This window comes from Gymnodraco acuticeps, unplaced genomic scaffold (genome assembly GCF_902827175.1).
Source record: "Gymnodraco acuticeps unplaced genomic scaffold, fGymAcu1.1, whole genome shotgun sequence".
Lineage (NCBI taxonomy): Eukaryota > Metazoa > Chordata > Actinopteri > Perciformes > Bathydraconidae > Gymnodraco > Gymnodraco acuticeps.
This window is the reverse complement of record NW_022992090.1, coordinates 1362921-1382843: the sequence shown is the minus strand read 5'-3', so window position 1 is coordinate 1382843 and position 19923 is coordinate 1362921. Positions and strand designations below refer to the sequence as shown.

Here is a 19923-nt window from a genome sequence, read left to right as displayed (position 1 = left end):
TTTAAAATAATAATAATACAGTATAATGATGTGTTTAAATGGCCTGTGCAGCTTTAAGATCAGCTTCCAAATTGGTATTTTGCTGGTTTTTATATATTTGAAGTGACCGGTATGAATGTTTTATGCCTGAAGCCACTTGTTTTGACATTTTGAACTCCGACATAACCTTTTTGCTTTTCTCTTTGGTGACTGACAGCGGAGGACACGTGCGGTGGCACCCTGAGGGGCTCCAGCGGGCTCATCTCCAGCTTTGATTTCCCCAGCGGTGATTCCACCAGTGCTGGTGGAGCTGCTGGGGGCCTTGGCAGCAGTGGGGAGTGTAAGTGGACCATCCTGGCAGATCCCGGGGACACCATCTCCTTGGTTTTCACTGAATTTCAGATGGAGGAGAAGTCGGATTATCTTGAAGTAGAAGGATCTGAACCGGCAAGCATCTGGTGAGTTGAGCTGTGAGAAAGAGTGTGGCTCTTTTATTGATTATATTTAACTAGCAGAGCACTGACATAAATTGTTTTGGTTTTGGAGCATGTTGTACGGTGTTGATAAGGGATTGCATAAAAGTAAGATTAGGTTGAACAGAAGATAACATGTGTTATGCATCAGTTGATAATTATCTCAATAGTTTTCTTGTTATTGTTAAACCTGTGTGATATACATGCTAAAAATACTCTTGGTAAATCATGGCCTATATTCATTTAGCAGACAGGGCTGCCAAACCAAATGTAGGCCAGACATTTTATAATCCTGAGACACTAGCAAGAAAGTTTCGATTGACAATTTGAAGTTAGATTTAAGTAAGAATTTGTGTTTATCCGTGTGACCCAATACAACATAGTGTTACAATGAGCTTACATCACCAAACCTGCACGTCCAAACCCAAACTGGACCCTAAACATACAAAAGAACTCCATCAAAATAGTAGGCGTGTGTGAAAAAGAGGAATAAATACAAAGAGATAGAACTTTAATTTATTTGGTGGCCTGGGTTGCAATAAAGAGCTTGACGATTCGAAAGCAATGGCAAAACAATCAGTATGGTTAATAATAAACTATTACAATTTATTTTATCCAACAATAAGATTACATGCAGTTTGAAAATATAAATGATTTACCTAGATCAGTCTTTTTATGGGCACCATAGTGATCAAAATCCTGCATATCTAAAAATGTTGTTTATTTATAACAAAAACAGAAGGTTATGGAAATAAATAGCTGTCGAGTCTAGATTTTACAGATCACAAGAGAGTGCGCTACTGTATCGGCAGCTCTTAATTTATTCCAAAGAGAGGTGTGAGCTTGATAAAACAAGGCTGTATCGCCTTAGGACTGTGTCTCAGTTCTTGGGATAACGAGGCCTTCTTGCTGTGATCTTGAAGCATGCAAAAAAACAAAGGGTCTGTATGCATGAGCACGAAGTCGTAATATTTGACAAGAGCAGCACTCTAAAATCAGCCACATGTATTGGAAACTTAAGGGAAAAGGCCAGCTGGCATGTTAATGTACCTTGATGAATTTGCATGGACAGTTGTGTGCAGAGAACCTTTTGAATATGTCTTGTGCTTCTGATCGAATCAAATTGAATAACAGAACGCATGCGTGACTCTGTGTGATAAGTCAAATTAGAGATCACATGACCTATACATCTTGAACAGAGTTTTGTTTAAAAAGCAGCCTTCAGACACTTGATGGATTCCTGTAAAGGCTTGATGTAGAAGGTACTCCCAACTGAAACAAGGACAAATTAAATGGGTTTGACCCCCAACCTTGAGGCTAATGTTATCCATCTTTTCCATGTGCTGAGCGAATGGGAGCATTTGCCAGGGTTATATGATCCTGCCGGGCATTAATTGTAATTGGCTGAAAGAAGCTCTAATCAATCACTGAGGTACAAGCTTTGTTGTCCCTGAGAGTTGCCTCCCGGAGTCAGAGGGGGAGAGAGAGACAGACAGTGTGTCAGTGAGAGACAGGGGGAGTCAAAGGAGAGGTGCTCTGAGTGTGGTGTTGACTGCTAAGTGTTGAATGTTGACATAGCTTAGGAGTTTGACAGAAAGAGGATATGGTGATGACACTGATGTGTTTTGACACACCATCAGGTAATCCTCTTCTCTCCAAAATTAACTCTTTCACTGACAGAAATGCCTCTCAAAGCCCCAATGGTAAATGCATTGTGTTAGTAATATCTTGTTTTTCAGGATTTAAGAGAATCCATGCATTTTATAACTATTTTTTTTTTTCTTAATTCATTCTCTAGGCATGGAATATCTTTACATGGTTGAGAGACTGTTGAACTGCGAATAATGATTAAAAACAAATGTCTTTCAAACTTCTTACTGGCAAATTCACAGCATTATTTAACAGTAGTAAAACATTAGTATATATTACTATGTCTATTTTTAAATCAATGGAATATAGCATGCAATGCGTACTACTCAATATACTTTTATTGAGTTTTAACCCTTAAGAGTGAACTGGTGGCTTCAACTAGGTTATTTTTCAGTCCTGTGTCCAAGGAGAGGGTAAACGAGATAAATATTGTGTTTATTCAGGCAAAGCAATTTCATAAGTAACACCATTTATTTGAAGTTGTTGTATAGGTTTGTGGTAAGCACTCATTTTGCATAACTGGAATGCTTTGAATCTCCAAGATGTTATTATATGACACCGAATGTCGGAGGCTGTCAGGCCGACTTCTGGTTTTAAACCAACAATCCTAATGGGACTCAGTGAGCTAGAGTGAAGCGGAGAGGGAAGGCTTCAACTCAGCCAGGTAAACAAACAGACAAGCAAACACAATTCAGAGCGAGCAATTCTCGCATGCCCATACATTTCATTGCTCTCACTCGCTTTTATTTTACGAGTGTCTCTCGCTGTGTACAAGGCCAATGGACAGCTAAACTTTGAAGCATCCTAACATATAGCACCAGCTGCAGGCAGAGACAAGCAAACTGTCAATGTACCCTTGAGGTTTAGAGCTGCTTAACGATAATTGACAGCCTGGAACCTCAAAGTCAGCCAGATTTAACATCTCCTCTTAGCCTTTTTCAGGCGAATGGACTTAAAGTGTGTCCCAACTTGACTTGATATCCTCTCTCAACCTGTGGTAAAACAGGGTGATAAACAATATGTAAAGTATTAAGATAGAAAAGTAATATTGTATTAAAAAAAACGTCATCCCTAAAAGAATGATTCACTTTCATACTGGAAAATAAGATATTCTATGAGATACTAAGAATATTACAATATTTAATTTATTTGGACTATTTAAGTTGTTGTTATAAAATATAAAATGAAGCAAGTTTTTAAACTGCCCAATTTTGCCAGCCAATTTGCTGAAAGTCGTCACACTGGGGAAGGTTGATGCGAGGCTACACATCAATCACCGTGAAAATAGACAAAATAAATCTCAGTTTCCTTTTTACGAATGCCAACTTCGGAGTCTAGCTGGACCAAGGAAAACAGTTTTGTGTTATTCTTCCGACCTTTTATATGATTGTACAGCCCTGCTTGCAAAGGGCAAGAACAACAAGCTGTAGATTACACATCACTCATTATTTCAAATAAGGACACATAACCTGAACAGACTGAAGGGCTATGCGGTTATTTGATACACTTTTCTGCTTATATACTACGGAATATGATCACAAAATGTTCTGTAACATTTCTTTATGCTTCCTCTCCATCATTTAGTTTCCTAGCAGATTTTTTTCTCAATGGGTACTATTACATTTACTCTGCATGTTGTAAACATCCAAAGGAAGCTGAGATTAAAGAATAAATTGTTAATGCGCCAAGCAATCTGGCAATATTTGTTTAGTTTACTGAATAGGAACAGCCCTATTCAAGCAGACCGGCTAAATGGTTGTCAGAGAAAGATTACAATATTCAAAGCAGGTTTCGAGCAAGAGGAGCCCTGCGGCTACATTTCCAACTTTTGGTTATAATACCATGTGTATTGGATTCAATTTCTTCTTCCTTGGAGTTATTATTGATCTTCCCAGGCAAAATATGAGCCATCAAAATGTCTCTAAAAGCTATCGTCCTCTACTGCAGTCTGCCTGTGAAGAATGCAATGTTTGATTGAAGGAAGATGAATTGACAATTGACCCAGGTATTACACCAGGGAAATTATTGTAAGAAACTACTGGGTATACTGTGACAGGCTTACTATTCTCACAAGTCAATCTACTGGCAGACAGGCACCACACTGTACAAGTACAACCCCAGAACAGCCTTTAAAGAGGGACTAATTAGAGGAGCAATATAGAGCTTATCCCTTCACAAAATATAGTATAAAAGTAATTTACACTCACCGGCCACTCTATGAACTTCACCAGGTCGTCTTGACCATGTCTACATGCCTAAATGCATTTAGTTATTGCCATGTGATTGGCCGATGAGGTATTTGTGTTAATGAACAGTTGAACAGGTGTACCTAATAAAGTGGCCAGTAGTGTTGTAGTCAAGACCACCTTAATCAAGTCCAAGTCCTGACCAAAACCGGAGTGTACCAAGACCAAGACAAGACCAAGGCAGGGCGAGACCAAATCAAGACCGGAACCAGACTAGTGTGAATATCCATCACTACATTATACACAATAGAATGTGAAAGATACCATAGACAATTTGATCTGAAAGATCCACCTCCTCATAAAAAGACCAACACACAAACAGTAAGATGTAAATTCAACTTCATCATATTTATTCAAAAAGTGATTATTTTCATTTAAAACCGTAAATGTTTAGGTTTTTGTGGTTTGTGTTGCCAAATGTAATTATTGTTGAATTTCCCAGCATCTTCACTTCAAGACTGTTTGAGTGTGATTGAACGGGTTGGGGAAAGGTAAAGGAACATAAATAATCACCTGGCCCTATCTTTTTCTGTCAAATTGGAATTGATCACTTATTATCTGTGGTTAACCTACTTTATGTATGACTGACTTCACTGTCAAATGAAGTAGAGTCACTAGAGATCACAACTTCTCCCTCGGGCCTCAATGCCACATTTGGCCACAGTACCTGCACATTGAGACTCGTTGCGTTGGTATTTTAATGAGATGCTCCCGTTAACCCCTTATCCTTTCCTATCAAGTCCATTTTACTCAGAGAATGTAATGAGAACTCTGATTTGCCTCACAAACCAATGTCAGAATCTACCATTAGTCCTTGAGACGCCCCAAATAAATGATAGGAACCATGCTCAGATTTTGATCAAAGCAAGCACATAAAAACACTTCACTCATGCTAGGAAGTCATCTCTGAAAAGCCATTTTGCATACTGTATCTCAGAAGGAACAAATGGACAGTCTGCGGAGATGGAATGGTGCATTATGAGAGGAATCAATTTGACCAATGAGAAAACAGTAGACAGCATTCAATAGTTTGTCAATGTTTTAAAAGGAATAGGCAGCCTATTATCCACTCATTTATTTTGTTTGGCATGACAAATACATTGACAAGTACTGGTGACAAACGTACAAGTAGATCTAAATTATTTTGCATTACCTTTTGCTTACATAAAGACATCATGAGAAGCAAGAGGACATGTTTGCACACTAGATGTCAATTTCTCAGGTCACATCAGGGGTAGTAAGTTTATATACAGACTGTTGTTAAATAAATAGAATGGTTTGCTTCACATAGACACAAATGTTCCCATTGTTCCTCTGTAGAGTGTCATCAAGCCTTTATTTAGTGTTCATGGCAGATCCTGTTTCACTTCCACTCCCATATTTTGCCATGGAGAAAACAGTATATTAACGTCTGCTGTTGGTCATACATTCGTAAGATCACTCCTGCTCTGCCTTGAGCATCCATGAAACATCCAGATGGTTACAGCTTTATTGTCACTATCCATTTTCCTTTAGACTACTAGCAGACATCTTGTGATCATTTGCTGCTCTCACTACAGGCAACATGAAGGCAGTTTTTCCTAAATAGTCCGGCTACCTTAGGGCTGCTCTTTTTCATTCTGCCGTTTATTGGTGTCATTAGCATTTTAACATTGAAGCAATGAGAGAAAAGGTCAACTTTTGTGCGAGAATAAATATCGTATTAATTCTTTACTGGGAACTGCCATCTATCCTTGTGATAGATAATTAGTATTAAAGTATCAGTATTCAAAAAATGGTAATTTGTTTGCTAGACAATCAAAAAGTAAAGCATGCAACAGCCTATAATCTGTCTGATTTCCCTTCTCTGGAGTAATATTGGTTAGTTGACATAATGTAAAATAGACTTACTAATGTTTTTCCTATGTCTGAAATGGCCACTGAGGGGAAAAAGTCATCCTCTATTCATTCTTATTACTCTCTTCCTCTCTTTCTCACTGCCACCTTCACATTTCTTTGATTATTTCTTTGTTTCCAGCCTGCCTCTTTGGTGACTCTGCAGTAAATGCCAAAGAAATTAGATTAAAAAAAAAAAAAACCATAAACACGACTACGCTCACACACATTCAGACTAACAAGTTAACACTGGGCTCAACTGCACTCCACTCTTTTTCAGTCTGTCCCCAGTCTCTGTTTGATAGCTACTGTAGAATGGCGTTGTGTGCTCTTGACCGTGGTACGACAGGGTGTGGTGCTGGCATTGAAAGACAATTGAAAAAAGCCATCGCTGGTCAGCCATACAAACAAGAAAGGCCCCTGGCTGCTTTAAATCTCCCAATTATAAATGGTCCCTGATGTTGCATCTGAAACGCCAGTACACACGGTACAGCAGATGTAGTCAGGACACACAGACTTGAGTCACACAGGCAAGTTTTGACAAAGACCCCTGCCAATGTAAACAACAGCACAATTAAAATGCGCTTATTCTTTCTCTTTGTTACTATTTGCCACTAATTTGTGCATATACTTGTAAATCCTGACATACTAAATAAATGGATGAATTGTTCTCATCTTTCTAAGCTCATATAATATTCTCCAACGTTTTTATTCATGGTTGCTTCATTTTACCCAATTACCTGTTTTCTTGTCGGTGATTATGGCAACACAAGAATGCTATTGACAAATAAGCTCTTTAGTTGAGTCAAAGTTTAAACCGATGACATGTGTTTTCTTTACGTTGTGACTCTTTACACTCAGGATAACTGGAATGAATATTCCAGCACCCATCATCAGCAACACAAACTGGCTCCGGCTGCATTTCGTGACAGAAAGCAACCACCGCCACAAAGGCTTCAGGGCCCAGTATCAAGGTAAGACATGATTACTTAATTTGCACATCATAATAGAGGGCCCCCTCCTTAAGCATAAAGGGATCATCGTAAGAAGAACACACTGTAATTGCAAAACATGTTTTTGATCTTTTGTTAACTGAATATTATAGAGTTTGATTAATACCCCCTCTGTAAAGGGCATTAGGGTCTTCTTTGCTTCAAACCATTGACTTCAAAGGGCCTTTGTTAATCAAAAACATTTCAGAGATAAATACTGTATATGCTTTCCTCTTATAAAACCCAGCTCCAGCAGCTCGATAATCCATTACCCTGACATTGTTCTCTGGCAGGACTTTAAAGTCACAGTATGTGCTGCATACACTATACTACAAAGGCTTAACGCCTGGCACCAAGCCAGATATGAAACCTGCAACCTCACAATAAAAGGCTTTATAAAATCTTCAGTAACATGCACATGGTGGAACTCATTGTAAATGGAGACATGAAATCAATAGATGAAAAATGGTATTTCTCACCTATTGCAGTGCATGGTTGTGTTGTCGTAAAGCAATTTGTATATGCGTTTGTTAATTATGATGTAAAGGGCAAATCTTTTTTAACCACCAACAGGCACTACGAGGTTTTATTAGTGCTTTTGAGCATTACGTTAATAATGGGTTGAATGAACCATTTGACCAACAGTGTAGTTCACAGGAGAGGTATTCTCTTAATGTTGTCAAATTCAAACAGCCTGGTTTTTGCTTGAGAAATCATTTATTGCTTTTGGCTATGCTTTTGATGATTACAAATGATGACTGCCGCTTGCATCACCTGGCTTTTGTGAGCAATATGGCTCTTACTGTGTTTAATGAGACTGTAGCATTGCAGTCCTTTGGCTGCTCTTTAATTCAGTGTAGCATTTCCCCCTACAAGCTCTAACCATTTAATCTGCTCTGACCAATCCATTTTGATCCACTGTTTAATATGTCTGAGTTATATAAATGACCAAACATGAGAAACTAATGTAAGTTTTATAGAATTGCCAGGGCAACCCTTAGGAATGCATCAGAGCCATTGGACTCATTTCCTTTTGCAAAAAGATTCTCACCAGTACAGTAGCAATTAATGTTGATGTTCTTCATAGGAGAAAGAAACCATTGTACTGTATCTTGTCACATCTAATACTGTAACTTCTTTTATCTAATGAACTCTTTCTATTGCTCTCGACCAGTGAAAAGCTCTGGAGAGCTTAAATCCAGAGGGGTAAAATTATTACCAGGAAAGGACAACACTAACAAACTGTCTTTGAGTAAGTCTTTTATTTTTCTTATGCAACTGTTTTCATTGTTTGGATTTTTTGTTTATGTAGGGCTTGTGTTCTGGGTCTTTGTTTGTTTCTTGTCTATTTTCTTTGCTGCATCATTTGGTGAAGACATTAAGCTACAGTACTAGATTTAGCAGAGGTGCAGTCTCTTTCTCTTTCTGATGACCTATTTCCACTCATGTAACAGACTTCCTGTCCTGACACTCGGCTAGATCAGGCCTAGTTATGTATTTTGAATCAACAATGCTTAATTCGATCAGCTCTAGTGTTTCTCTACTATTTCAGCAGCACATCAGATTGTCTTATGTTCATGCACTGTGTGAACTAAACACACAGCGGCAGTCAAGGTTGAGTGACCAGTCACTTGTCAGATGATTTGTGACCAAAGTGAATGCATTCTCATTGCTTGAGGAGCTCTGTCATTAACATTAACCTGCAACACAATTCCCTCTTACTCCACTGTGTGCTATACACGTCAATGATAACAGGTTGTAATCTTTATTACCTTATGTGTCATAGATTCGCCTTGCATGGAGACATGAATAATGCAGAACCCGTTCATCTTTTCTGAGGCAATACTTTATATCATTTAAAACACTATAAATATATACTTCATGTGCCTTGTGGGTTTATTACATATCATTGAACCCTGTTTGATAACCTGCAACAATTAACTTCAAAGCTAATGAACTTCCTGAACAATGTCAAGAAAAAAACACTTCTCTTTTAAAAACCAAGTGCCTTTCTGTGTGTGGGTCGATGTCTTATTGCTAATTCTACAACAAACCTGAACCATAATAATGGTCCTACATATTTCATGATATTAATGTCCACTTCATGCAGTCTTTGATTTACAGATCCTAATGTGAGGGGGAGCTTGTTAAAAGTCACAACATAGCTGAGCTTTTTCTTTCTTCTTAGCTACTTCTCTACTCTCAAAGGCTATACTCTATTCATAAGAATATCTACAAGGCCTTATGTAGTGCACTTCAACTTTTATTATGTAAGTAGAGTCTCACTGAGTGATAGTTGTAGCTTCTGCAATTGTTAATTAATCCTCTTAGTCTCTTTTGGGCCCAGATATATTTCCTTTTGTTTTGTGTAGCTCAGGTAAGAGTAGCATTTACCCTGGGCACTCAAGCTGATATCACAAAGCACATGTGTATCCACATCAGCGCTGCCAAATGACTGGCAAGCCAAACTCTGTGACCGTGTTGGCTGGCAGTCTTCCCCATAGAATAAGATTCTATTTGTGGTAGAAGCTAAAATGGACTTATTGCAATATTTACTAGCTAGGCACTTCATACTACTGCTTATAGATAATATCAGAAATAGGGTGTCAAATTGAAAGCGATGGGTTAAGAAGATAGATTCATATAACGTATCAGTCACCTTCAATGCATCAGTTTTGGAATTGTTTTTGTGTTCATGATACTAACAATTCATGAAATCCAGATCAATTCAGCCAGCTGACTTATTTTCGAATCAATGCCCTGCGTGCAGCTTTACAATCAAACATGATTTCACCCTTTTTAAATAACAAAACAATTTAAAATCAATATGTGGTGGCCAATGTTAAAATGATGGCAGCCACCACAAACAAATCACTGTATGGAAAACAGATGTCATTCCTGGAACCAAATGATGTTACCGGATAAGACCACAACGTTCTGGCTGTTTTCTGCAAGTACAGAGCTCGGCCAACTAAAGTATCTTCTCACAGCATTCTTGGTCCTTCTCTTTCTCTCTCAGTGAATGAGGGAGGATTCAAACAGGTGTCTAATTACTGCCCCGACCCAGGGGAGTCTGAGAATGGCAAACGCACTGGCTCCAACTTCAGGTGAGTTGGTGCGCCAGCAGCTGAAGAGATGCTGCTCAGTTGGTGGGATATAGTTGAGAAGGGCTCTCCATCCAATTTCAGTGTTAGGAAATGCAGCATATTTCAATTATTGCTGTCACATTCTGTTAAAACTCCAAAAAAGGTTTGAACAAACACAGTTATAATCTTGTTAGGGAAACCTGCATCAGTTTTGAAGATTTACAATATTTCAGTTCATTATGGAGTCTTTGTTCGATTTGCCAGGGTCATAGATAATCTTCTTGCTGCTTGTATTTTGTGCACTTTTCTGCAGAGAATAAAGATCCACATGACTTTTTGACTATTTTCTTTGACATGTTGCAGACTTAATAATCTGATATGTTGGGCAGAATGCAGCTTCATGCCACAGTTACATCAACTCTCAGGTCCCTGTAAACTGAGTATATGTTTTGTTGTTTACATAAGTGTGCACTCTATGTCTAAGATAACTCTCTACTATTAGGTCTATCCGGCAATATATTAAATATCCAGCAATCAAATGAACATAATTAAGGTGTTTATCAGTTCATGTGAAAAGGTTACCATTATTTCACTCTGACATGTATGCTGTATATTTGGAGACTGAGAATAATGAATGAATGAATCAAGAAATTCGACCTGTGTCTACTGAATATGATAATACAGTATTGATGAATAGTGCGATGTAAACCTGTTATGATGACATTAGTTAAATCATGAATTTGATATTTGTTCTGGAGTAATTTTTAGCAATTGATTTGCTCTTTCAGGCATTGATAGTGTTTGTTATCTTCTCAGCATTGGAGCAACTGCTCAATTTACCTGTGATGAAGACCATGTGCTGCAGGGTTCCAAAACGATTACCTGCCAGCGCGTGGCAGAAGTCTTCGCTGCTTGGAGCGACCACAGACCCATCTGCAAGGGTGAGCGGGGCTTCTGAAGAGCTAATAAAACAGTTTGATTAAGGCAGTGCCTCTGGACATAGGCTCTATGCGGATAGAGGAAAGTTCATTTTTGTTAATTATGTATGAGAGCCTTTGCTGTATCACTCTAATTTTACCTTCCAAAATGCTCTGTTTTTCTGTTTCATAATACCTGTAGGACCTTTTAGAATTTGATTAATGGAAATGCAGCTAATACACATTCTCTCTACTTGTGCAAACAATACATTCAAAGTCTGTCATATCACAATGGAGGAGTTATAACTCTGCCTTCTGAGCATATTCATGTGGATTTACCTACTAAATGATACAAATACTGTATGTGTATCTGAATAATCAAAGATCTTTTAAATGCCTTATAACTTAATATGTTTGTTATCTGTCTCCTTATGTTTATCTTTATGCCGTCGCAGTGAAAACGTGTGGGTCGAATCTACAAGGACCCTCTGGGACTTTTACATCTCCTAACTTTCCTATTCAGTATGAGAGTAACTCCCAATGTGTGTGGATCATCACAGCCAGCGATCCAAACAAGGTACTACAAAAGAGTCAGGGTCTACAATAGACATCCAATCTTTATTCTAGACTCAAGGTCCATATCACATACAAAAAGACAAAACACACATCAATAAAAATAGAGAAAACAAAGTAAAATATTCCAGTTATTCAAATTCAATCACACTCAATAACAGTGTTTACTGCAGTCTAGTTGATTCCTTTTGCTGAAGTAATTAACTTTTTTCATTTCAGAGGTGTAAAAAAGTATTTAGAGTCATTAAATCTGTTCTTGTACAGGGTCTGCGGAAACATGTAGATACCCTGCTTTCCTCCTTTCAGTGTAGAGCATTTGTCTGGGCATAACCTTCTGGATACATGTTTACTGTATGTATGCATCTATTTTCCAAGGTAGCAAAAGGTTACATAGAATATGCATGGTTTTGACTTAAGTTCACTGTCCCTCACAGTCATTGTCCCTCATTAATTTACCTAGCTGCAATGGATTGCATTTTAGCGCTAGACTCCACTATTGGCAGTCGAGCCATTTGCTTTATTCATTTTGGGAAAGAGATATGGAGAGAAATAATGATTGAATGAAATCAGCTTTTTTCCAAAGTGAAGAGGTCAAAGCTGTTTTCGTAATGGTCATTACTGCTCTCCTACTTTAATTTCCATCTCTTGTTATTCCAGGGTGTCATTTACACAGGGGTGTAACTAAGCGTTATTCTTCTACTCAACAATAACTATCCAGCTTACACTCCCTCAGACTCACTAGGACTGGCATGTGCCACAGCTTTGTGCCACCGTGCCCTCGCCTAGGCAAACACGCCATTGACTTGGCACTGAAGCTTGGTCCATTAGTGTTATTATGGCAATTATGCTTATGCACGTATTGTAATGAGGCTCTTATACATGGATATTGTGCTGGCATTGTCATCTCAATGGCCTGGGAAAGGGATGTTAAGGATGAGCAAGCAGCCATCATATGTTTGTCATTAACAGATGTGACCTGTCATTCCAACATCCTTTCTTTCATCACTCACCCATGTCCGCAAAGTGTAGGTTGAGATAATATTGCTATATTTTATTACAGCAGACATAAACATTATAAGTGTAAAAGGCTGTTGCCAGCTTGATCAGTGAATATGTCATCTTTCGTGATGTACATTTGTTAAGGGAGAACATATCAGAACCAGTGACAGTTGACGAGGATATCTGAAGGGTGAATGCAGACAGGAAATTAAACATTTTAGATTCTTAGATTTGCCTGCCAGGATTGGTTTTTAGCATTTGATTTGTACTCAAAGTAATGTGAAGAGATGCTGCTGTCAGTTTCCATATTGTGTTTATGGTATCTTTTGTTTGTAGGGGTGTATGTCATGAACAAGGGCATTTGTCTTCACCTATAAACACTCACATTTAATGCAAGTTAATTCTTATGTTTGTCTTCCATTTTTATTTCAAAGACATGAGTGATTTAGCTACCAGTAGCAGAATGTAGGCTATAGTATGCAGCTATCTGAATAAACAGTAAGTAGGAAGTCTTACGTTTTGGTTTTTGATCAAAAACATTTCTGTCTTTTTGCCAAAATGAAACAGTCACCAGGAAACCCCCAGAAGAAACAGTCTCTCAGTAATTGCAAGTAATGGGAATAAACAGCCATGTTAAGAATTTTCTGAAAATGAAACTGCTGGTTGTTTAGTAATAAAGCGTGCACATCATTTGTAATTAAAAAGATGTACTTGTCAGGGCAACAATGTCAGTCTCCGTAAACACACAAACCATCCTCACTGTAGGATAACAGACAGAATGTTTCTTTAAGTTCACATGCACTGCCATGCTTCATCATAACTCATATCAAAGGACAGGGGATACAAGTTATCTTTTTATTTTATTTCAGGTTATTCAGATCAACTTTGAAGAGTTCGACCTAGAAATTGGGTATGATTCACTAACAATCGGAGATGGAGGAGAAGTAGGTGATTCTAAAACGATAATACAAGTGTAAGTACCAAATTAATTGCTCCATTGGAAATATATTGAACTGTGATATTGCTCATTTGCATTTGGTTAAATTAGTTTCATAGCTGTCTGTCTAGATCTACATTTGTTTTCATAACGTTTTGAAGCCATGATATGCTGATCACCTCCATTTGAATGTAATGACTGCACCATTTGAATGAAGACTTGCTTTGTAACCCTGTAATGCCCTTTAATTACAGTTATACAGTCTGTTCTCTTTTGTTTTGTTTTATATTTACCTCCTTGTCACATGATGTTTCAGATCGGGTTTTGATACATAGTGACTTTTTTTTGCCCTATCTGCAGGCTGACTGGGAGCTTTGTCCCGGACCTGATTGTCAGCATGTCCCATCAGATGTGGCTCCATCTCCAGTCGGATGAGAGTGTAGGCTCGATTGGCTTCAAGATCAACTATAAAGGGTACACAGACTTTAGTGCTGATATCATCTGTCCCTGTCTGTTTTCATGCCTCTGTCTGGGACTGTCGCTTTCAGTAAAGCAACATATCCATTTTCCTGTTTGCCTTTCTGTCCTATCTGCCCGTCTGTCCTGCCCCCCCCCCCCCCCCCCCCCCCCCCCCTTCGGCTTTCCGACTCTACACCTGGACCTTTATAGATAATGTACTCAAAAGTGATAAAAGTACAAAAGTGAAAAGTACTCAGCTTGACTTAATACTTTTTCCCCTTTTCCCTTCCCCCATTCTCTACACTACCCCCATCTCCCACAGAAATTGACAAAGAGAGCTGTGGTGACCCTGGTACACCTCTGTACGGTTACCAAGAGGGAAGTGGCTTTCTAAACGGAAATGTTCTGCGCTTTGAATGCCAATTTGGATTCGAGCTGATCGGCGAGAAGATGATAACCTGCCAGAACAACAATCAGTGGTCGGCTAATATCCCCATCTGCATATGTGAGCCCAACACATGCATTTTTTTCCAGGACAGCAAATGAAGCAATTACTTATGGGCTTGGAAAGTTCACAATGACACTAACTTATTGGAGGATTAATCACAGTGTTATTAAATGACCGTGCAGTGCATTTGATTTAAACAGCAATAATATAAAATGGGAAATTGATAGGATATGGTTGCCATGTTATGTAGGGTGGGTTTGTTAGAGAAGAAAGTAGGGTATGGAGTGGAATACTGTAGTGTTATTCAAATACCCAGGAGAAAGAAAACCTGCATTGTATATTGTCCTTTCTCAAACAACTTGCACTCCTTCTATGAGTTAAATAACACCTAACCCATATCCGTAACACAATTCTAGTTTCAGTTCCATTGGGACACAGCAGTATTCCTGTGCCCCTATATTGCTATTTGTCTGTATATTTGTACACTGACTCTTCTGATCCATCTGCCTTATAGTTCCATGTTTCTCATACTGCTCAGCACTCATGGGAGCAGAACTGTCATCTGATTGTTGAGCTAGTTATACAGCACTGACATTGTTCTATACTTATCTTTTTGCCGGACCCTGTCATTGCAGAATGCACAGTGTACATTGTCAAGTGACCAGTGATAGATGCTATAAAACAAATGGCCTCACCTGGGATATTTGAGTTTTAAATTATTTCTAAGATGTTTTTTATCCTCTTTAACACACAGTCCCCTGCTTTTCCAACTTCACCGTTCCCATGGGGACGGTGCTGTCTCCTGACTACCCGGAGGGCTATGGAAACAACCTCAACTGTGTGTGGCTCATTATCTCTGAGCTTGGCTCCAGGATTCATCTGGCCTTCAATGACTTTGACCTGGAGCCTCCCTACGACTTCCTCACCATCAAAGATGGAGACCAGTCAGGAGCAACAATACTAGGACGCTTCTCAGGGGCCGAAGTTCCTTCCCACCTGACGTCCAACAGCAACGTACTGCAACTGGAGTTTCAGGCTGATCACTCTATGTCTGGGCGAGGATTTAACATCACCTATAGCAGTAAGGACCTGTTCAATCCATTTAATTCAGACCAATTTAGTCATAGTAAAACATTTCATCCTCCATTTCCCTTTCATGGTTAGGGATTAGGGTACATTTCTCTTTGCAAACATCAGGACAGGACTGTCTTAAAGCTAACCAAAGAAAATCTAATAATCCAGAGTAAAGTGTGAATTAATAGTTCTATCTTATTTATGGTAAATTACGGGATGAAGTTAATTAGTTTCAGTTATTTGTGTGAATTCACACGTTCTCATTCACAAAGCACACACTTGTCCTTTAATTAATGCTAAAGCTGTAAAGATAAATGCTATTACATCACTCCCCAAATGAAGTTAACATGCCTTAACAAAACAAAAAACAACATTTAGGATCGTTCATACACTTCCTAACTCTTGTTCCTCGTTCCTTTACGCAACACCGTTGTAAATCTTTACTCCTGGAGAGGCACAGCAAGCTTTAAAGACAGAAGCTATTGTCACCCTCAGGTGTACAGAGCAGACGTCTGTTTTTTCTCTCCTAAGGATAGAAACATCAATTTCCCTTATCTACAGACTCCTCAAAGACCCCATTTCTCATTCACACAAGAGCATTTGTCACTGGATCTTGTTCTCTTTCTACTCATTACCAGCTTTTGGGCGTAACGAGTGCCCTGACCCTGGCATACCGTTAAATGCCAGACGCTTTGGGGACAGTTTCCAACTGGGCAGCTCCATCTCAGTGGTTTGTGAGGAGGGCTTCATCAAGACGCAGGGGGCTGACACCATCACATGCCATCTGGAGGAAGGCAAGGGGATGTGGAGTGGACTCATTCCCAAATGTGAAGGTATTGAAATGAATAAGCAAATAATTGTGTGGTTGGTGGAAAGATATGTCAACTTTTGAGTTAGAAGAGGAATATAAAATTGAGGGAATCTCTGGTGAATCATCCTATATTTATTTTCCTTTTTAAGTTAGGTACTAAACGCTGAGTTATCTTTATAACAACTTTTCTCCACCCCTCTCCTCTCCACTTATACCTTTTTACGTCTTTAATCTTTTTGCTTTCCTTTCTTCCCCTCTTTCTTCCATCTCTGTGCTCCTCCAGCTCCTTGCGGGGGCCACTACTCAGGGCCGTCTGGAGTCCTTCTTTCCCCGGGGTGGCCGGGCTACTACAAAGACTCTCTGAGTTGTGAGTGGGTCATTGAGGCCGAGCCTGGCAGCTCCATCAAGATCAGCTTTGACAGGTTCGTATGATTTTTGGCAAACAACTCATCCATGAAAACAAAGATACACTCACACTAAGACAAAAACTGAGACAACACACAATTCCTTAGTAAATCCACATACTATACTGCATGTGAGTACTACTATACTAAACTTAAAACATACCTGCATATCATATACATACTACAAACATTCATTTGCATCACATGCACAACACAGAAAGCATATTTCTAGCCCTGGAAGCCTTTGGTTAAAAAAATAAGCCCTAAAATGTGAAATGCGTTCCTGGACCTAGTTTCTAAAAATCAGGTCTTTACTTTAAATGAGCCAAAGTTTGCCTCCATGTACTTTATGCAGCTTCTTTTTAAAGCTACTTGCATTACTTACATAGAAAGGCGTGGCTTTTTCTCTTACTGAAATGGTCTGAAAGTATTTTTCCAGAGTGCAACTCTATGCTAATCTCCCTTCTTTGATGTTATAGAGTTCTTAAGGTGAGAATCCATATCATGTCAGATTTCCCAAAAAGTCATTAATGTAATACTATTGCAATAATAACACTTTTTGCGTAGGCTATTTCTTCTCATTTATTTCCTCGAGATTAAAATGTTTTTGTCTCTAACCGACCTTGGTTTTAATGGTTTTAAACTGTCAAAGCAAAAGCGTTGTTGCGAATACAAATAACTCTTCAATTACCTCTCTCTGCTCTTTTTACTTTTAAGGTTTCAAACTGAGCTCAGTTATGACTTCCTGGAAGTGCATGATGGCCCTAACCTGCTGTCTCCTCTGATTGGCTCATTCAATGGAACCCAGGTCCCTCAGTTCCTGTTTAGTAGCAGTAGCTTTCTGTATCTGCTTTTCACCACCGACAACAGTCGATCAAAGAGCGGCTTCAAGATACTTTATGAAGGTGAGACTATTGCCTGCATGCACTGTGAAACATTAAATTGAAGTAGATAGGAATGCACATCATTTTTGGGATAGTACACACTTGGTGTTTTGCAATAGCATTTTTATACAGTTTTTGAAACACTGTATACATAATACATCCCACCTAACTGATGTGATAATTAGGTTAATTACATAATAAAAGCCACAGTATTATCAGAACAACCTACCTCAATGAGCTTAAGTGTTCAGGATTAAACAATACATGTTTAGTTTAGCTAATGGGATAACAATTCAAGAGTAAGACTACAGAATTAAAAAATATGGCTAATTAAGAATGGAACAAAAGGTCAATCTCATGTTATCTTCAGGGTGAGCAGTACTTTTAATAACCTTATTGTTTGCAAGGCCCTTTGGCCTGTGGGAGGAAAGGCTCCTGGGTAAAGTCAAAGCTAAAATGAGTCATTGCAGCTTATTGAATGATTTGCTCTAAACTCTGCTAATGCTAAGAAATACAAAAACTAAATAGCAAACAGTCAAATGAAACATGACACAATGGACAAGAAGTAACCTGCACTCAGTTCCCCTCCCTAAATTCACTGTTTTGCTATCAAAGGGTGTTCTTGCACTGTCATGCCCTTTGTCAGGCACAACAGGTGTTAGCTTGTGGAGAAAGGTTGTCTTAAAGTGCACATACTGACTAAGACAATCTTGGCGAGGAAAGAAAACTATTAGCTCTTAGAGGTACATAATAGAGGGTAAATTCCTCTGCCCTTAGGGTTTGTGTTTTTTTTAATTTCCTGCTCCACATCATTATACATGCAGTGGTAGTCTTTGAAAAATCCAATAGAAAAACACTCTAGACGCATTGTGATGTATGTTCTCGATTGTATGCACTAGCCCCATTACCCTTGTCACTCAGATGTGATTCATAAGACAGAGTTTGTTATTATGTCTGTATTATTGACTGAAAGCAGACCACAAGTGCCTTTTGTCTTATTATGTTCCACTCTCAAGTGCATTTCTCCTTGGTTGATGAGGCTATTGAAAAGCAATAACAGTAAGATCATATTAGCTTCTTCAATTGCAATTTAGCACATATCGTATTGCTGCAATGCTTTGGGGAAACCCAGCCTAGTTCATTTGTAAAATTGGTCTTACAGAGTAGGGCTATTGTGAATAAACGGAGGCACAAAAACACATGTATTTAATGGATATCTTGAAGCATTTAATATACAAAAACATACTCATAAATGTGCAAATAATATATATAGGTCAATTTGTTTCTTTCACTTAATTCACTTTTGACCATAGTATTTAAAATATAATGCCTTATTTTTTCCATAAATTCCTCCACCCTATAGGCCAACACCAGCAGTGGTTTATATATTATCTAACTTAAGGAGGCCTTAACCCTGCCTGGGTTTAATACACGTTATTAATAATGATAATAAACATATAGTATAACCAGGTTACACTGTTCATTTGTTTTGCTGAGAGTGTGGGTATGTAGTGCTTTTGGATTCTGCAGTGGGTGCAATTTTACATTCATTTTACATTGGTTGCTGCACCTTTTTAAATGCACTTCATGCTGGCCTTCCAGTCACTGAGGCAAGACATCCCACAATGAACAGGGTCATGTTTGCTGACATGTCTAAGTCCCTTGACTGGGTCAGTCACCTGAAACAACTGAAGCACGAGACATTGTATTAGTACCAGGACACCTACAAAATTTAACAAAGAGAAAACATGTTGTATCTCTATAAATATAATGGTCTGAATTAGGACATCCTTTAAAAAATATATACAGTATAATACAAAATATATGTATGGCCACAGTTGGATTCATACGGAGCCCTGGATGGTTCATAGAGAGAAAAATAAATAAAACGTGGCCACGTTTTACTTTCTCGTGCGCACGAGTTACTAAAGCGTGCGCATGAGTTACTAAAGCGTGCGCACGAGTTAATAAAGCGTGCGCACGAGTTACTAAAGCGTGCGCACGAGTTAATAAAGCATGGCCTCGTTTTGTGTGTGTGTGTGTGTGTTTGTTTATGATAGTATCGTTCGTTCCGGTGCAATCCGGCAGGACTATAGCACATCGAGATTAAGATTAA

General features: G+C 38.7%; 1 protein-coding gene across 3 annotated transcripts in view; it reads left to right on the top strand.

Annotated features, from left to right (window-relative positions):
* The window catches only part of LOC117537447 (CUB and sushi domain-containing protein 3-like), a 268893-nt gene that overhangs the window by 81079 nt on the left and 167891 nt on the right, over nucleotides 1–19923 (top strand). For all 3 annotated transcript variants that reach the window (XM_034202669.1, XM_034202670.1, XM_034202668.1), the window contains exons 5-17: nucleotides 197–437; nucleotides 7085–7197; nucleotides 8390–8467; nucleotides 10235–10322; nucleotides 11118–11242; nucleotides 11674–11795; nucleotides 13660–13763; nucleotides 14088–14200; nucleotides 14509–14691; nucleotides 15389–15715; nucleotides 16347–16541; nucleotides 16803–16941; nucleotides 17641–17828. In XM_034202669.1, coding sequence (XP_034058560.1) covers nucleotides 197–437; nucleotides 7085–7197; nucleotides 8390–8467; nucleotides 10235–10322; nucleotides 11118–11242; nucleotides 11674–11795; nucleotides 13660–13763; nucleotides 14088–14200; nucleotides 14509–14691; nucleotides 15389–15715; nucleotides 16347–16541; nucleotides 16803–16941; nucleotides 17641–17828 — 2016 coding nt within the window. The remainder of the gene's footprint in view (nucleotides 1–196; nucleotides 438–7084; nucleotides 7198–8389; nucleotides 8468–10234; nucleotides 10323–11117; nucleotides 11243–11673; nucleotides 11796–13659; nucleotides 13764–14087; nucleotides 14201–14508; nucleotides 14692–15388; nucleotides 15716–16346; nucleotides 16542–16802; nucleotides 16942–17640; nucleotides 17829–19923) is intronic.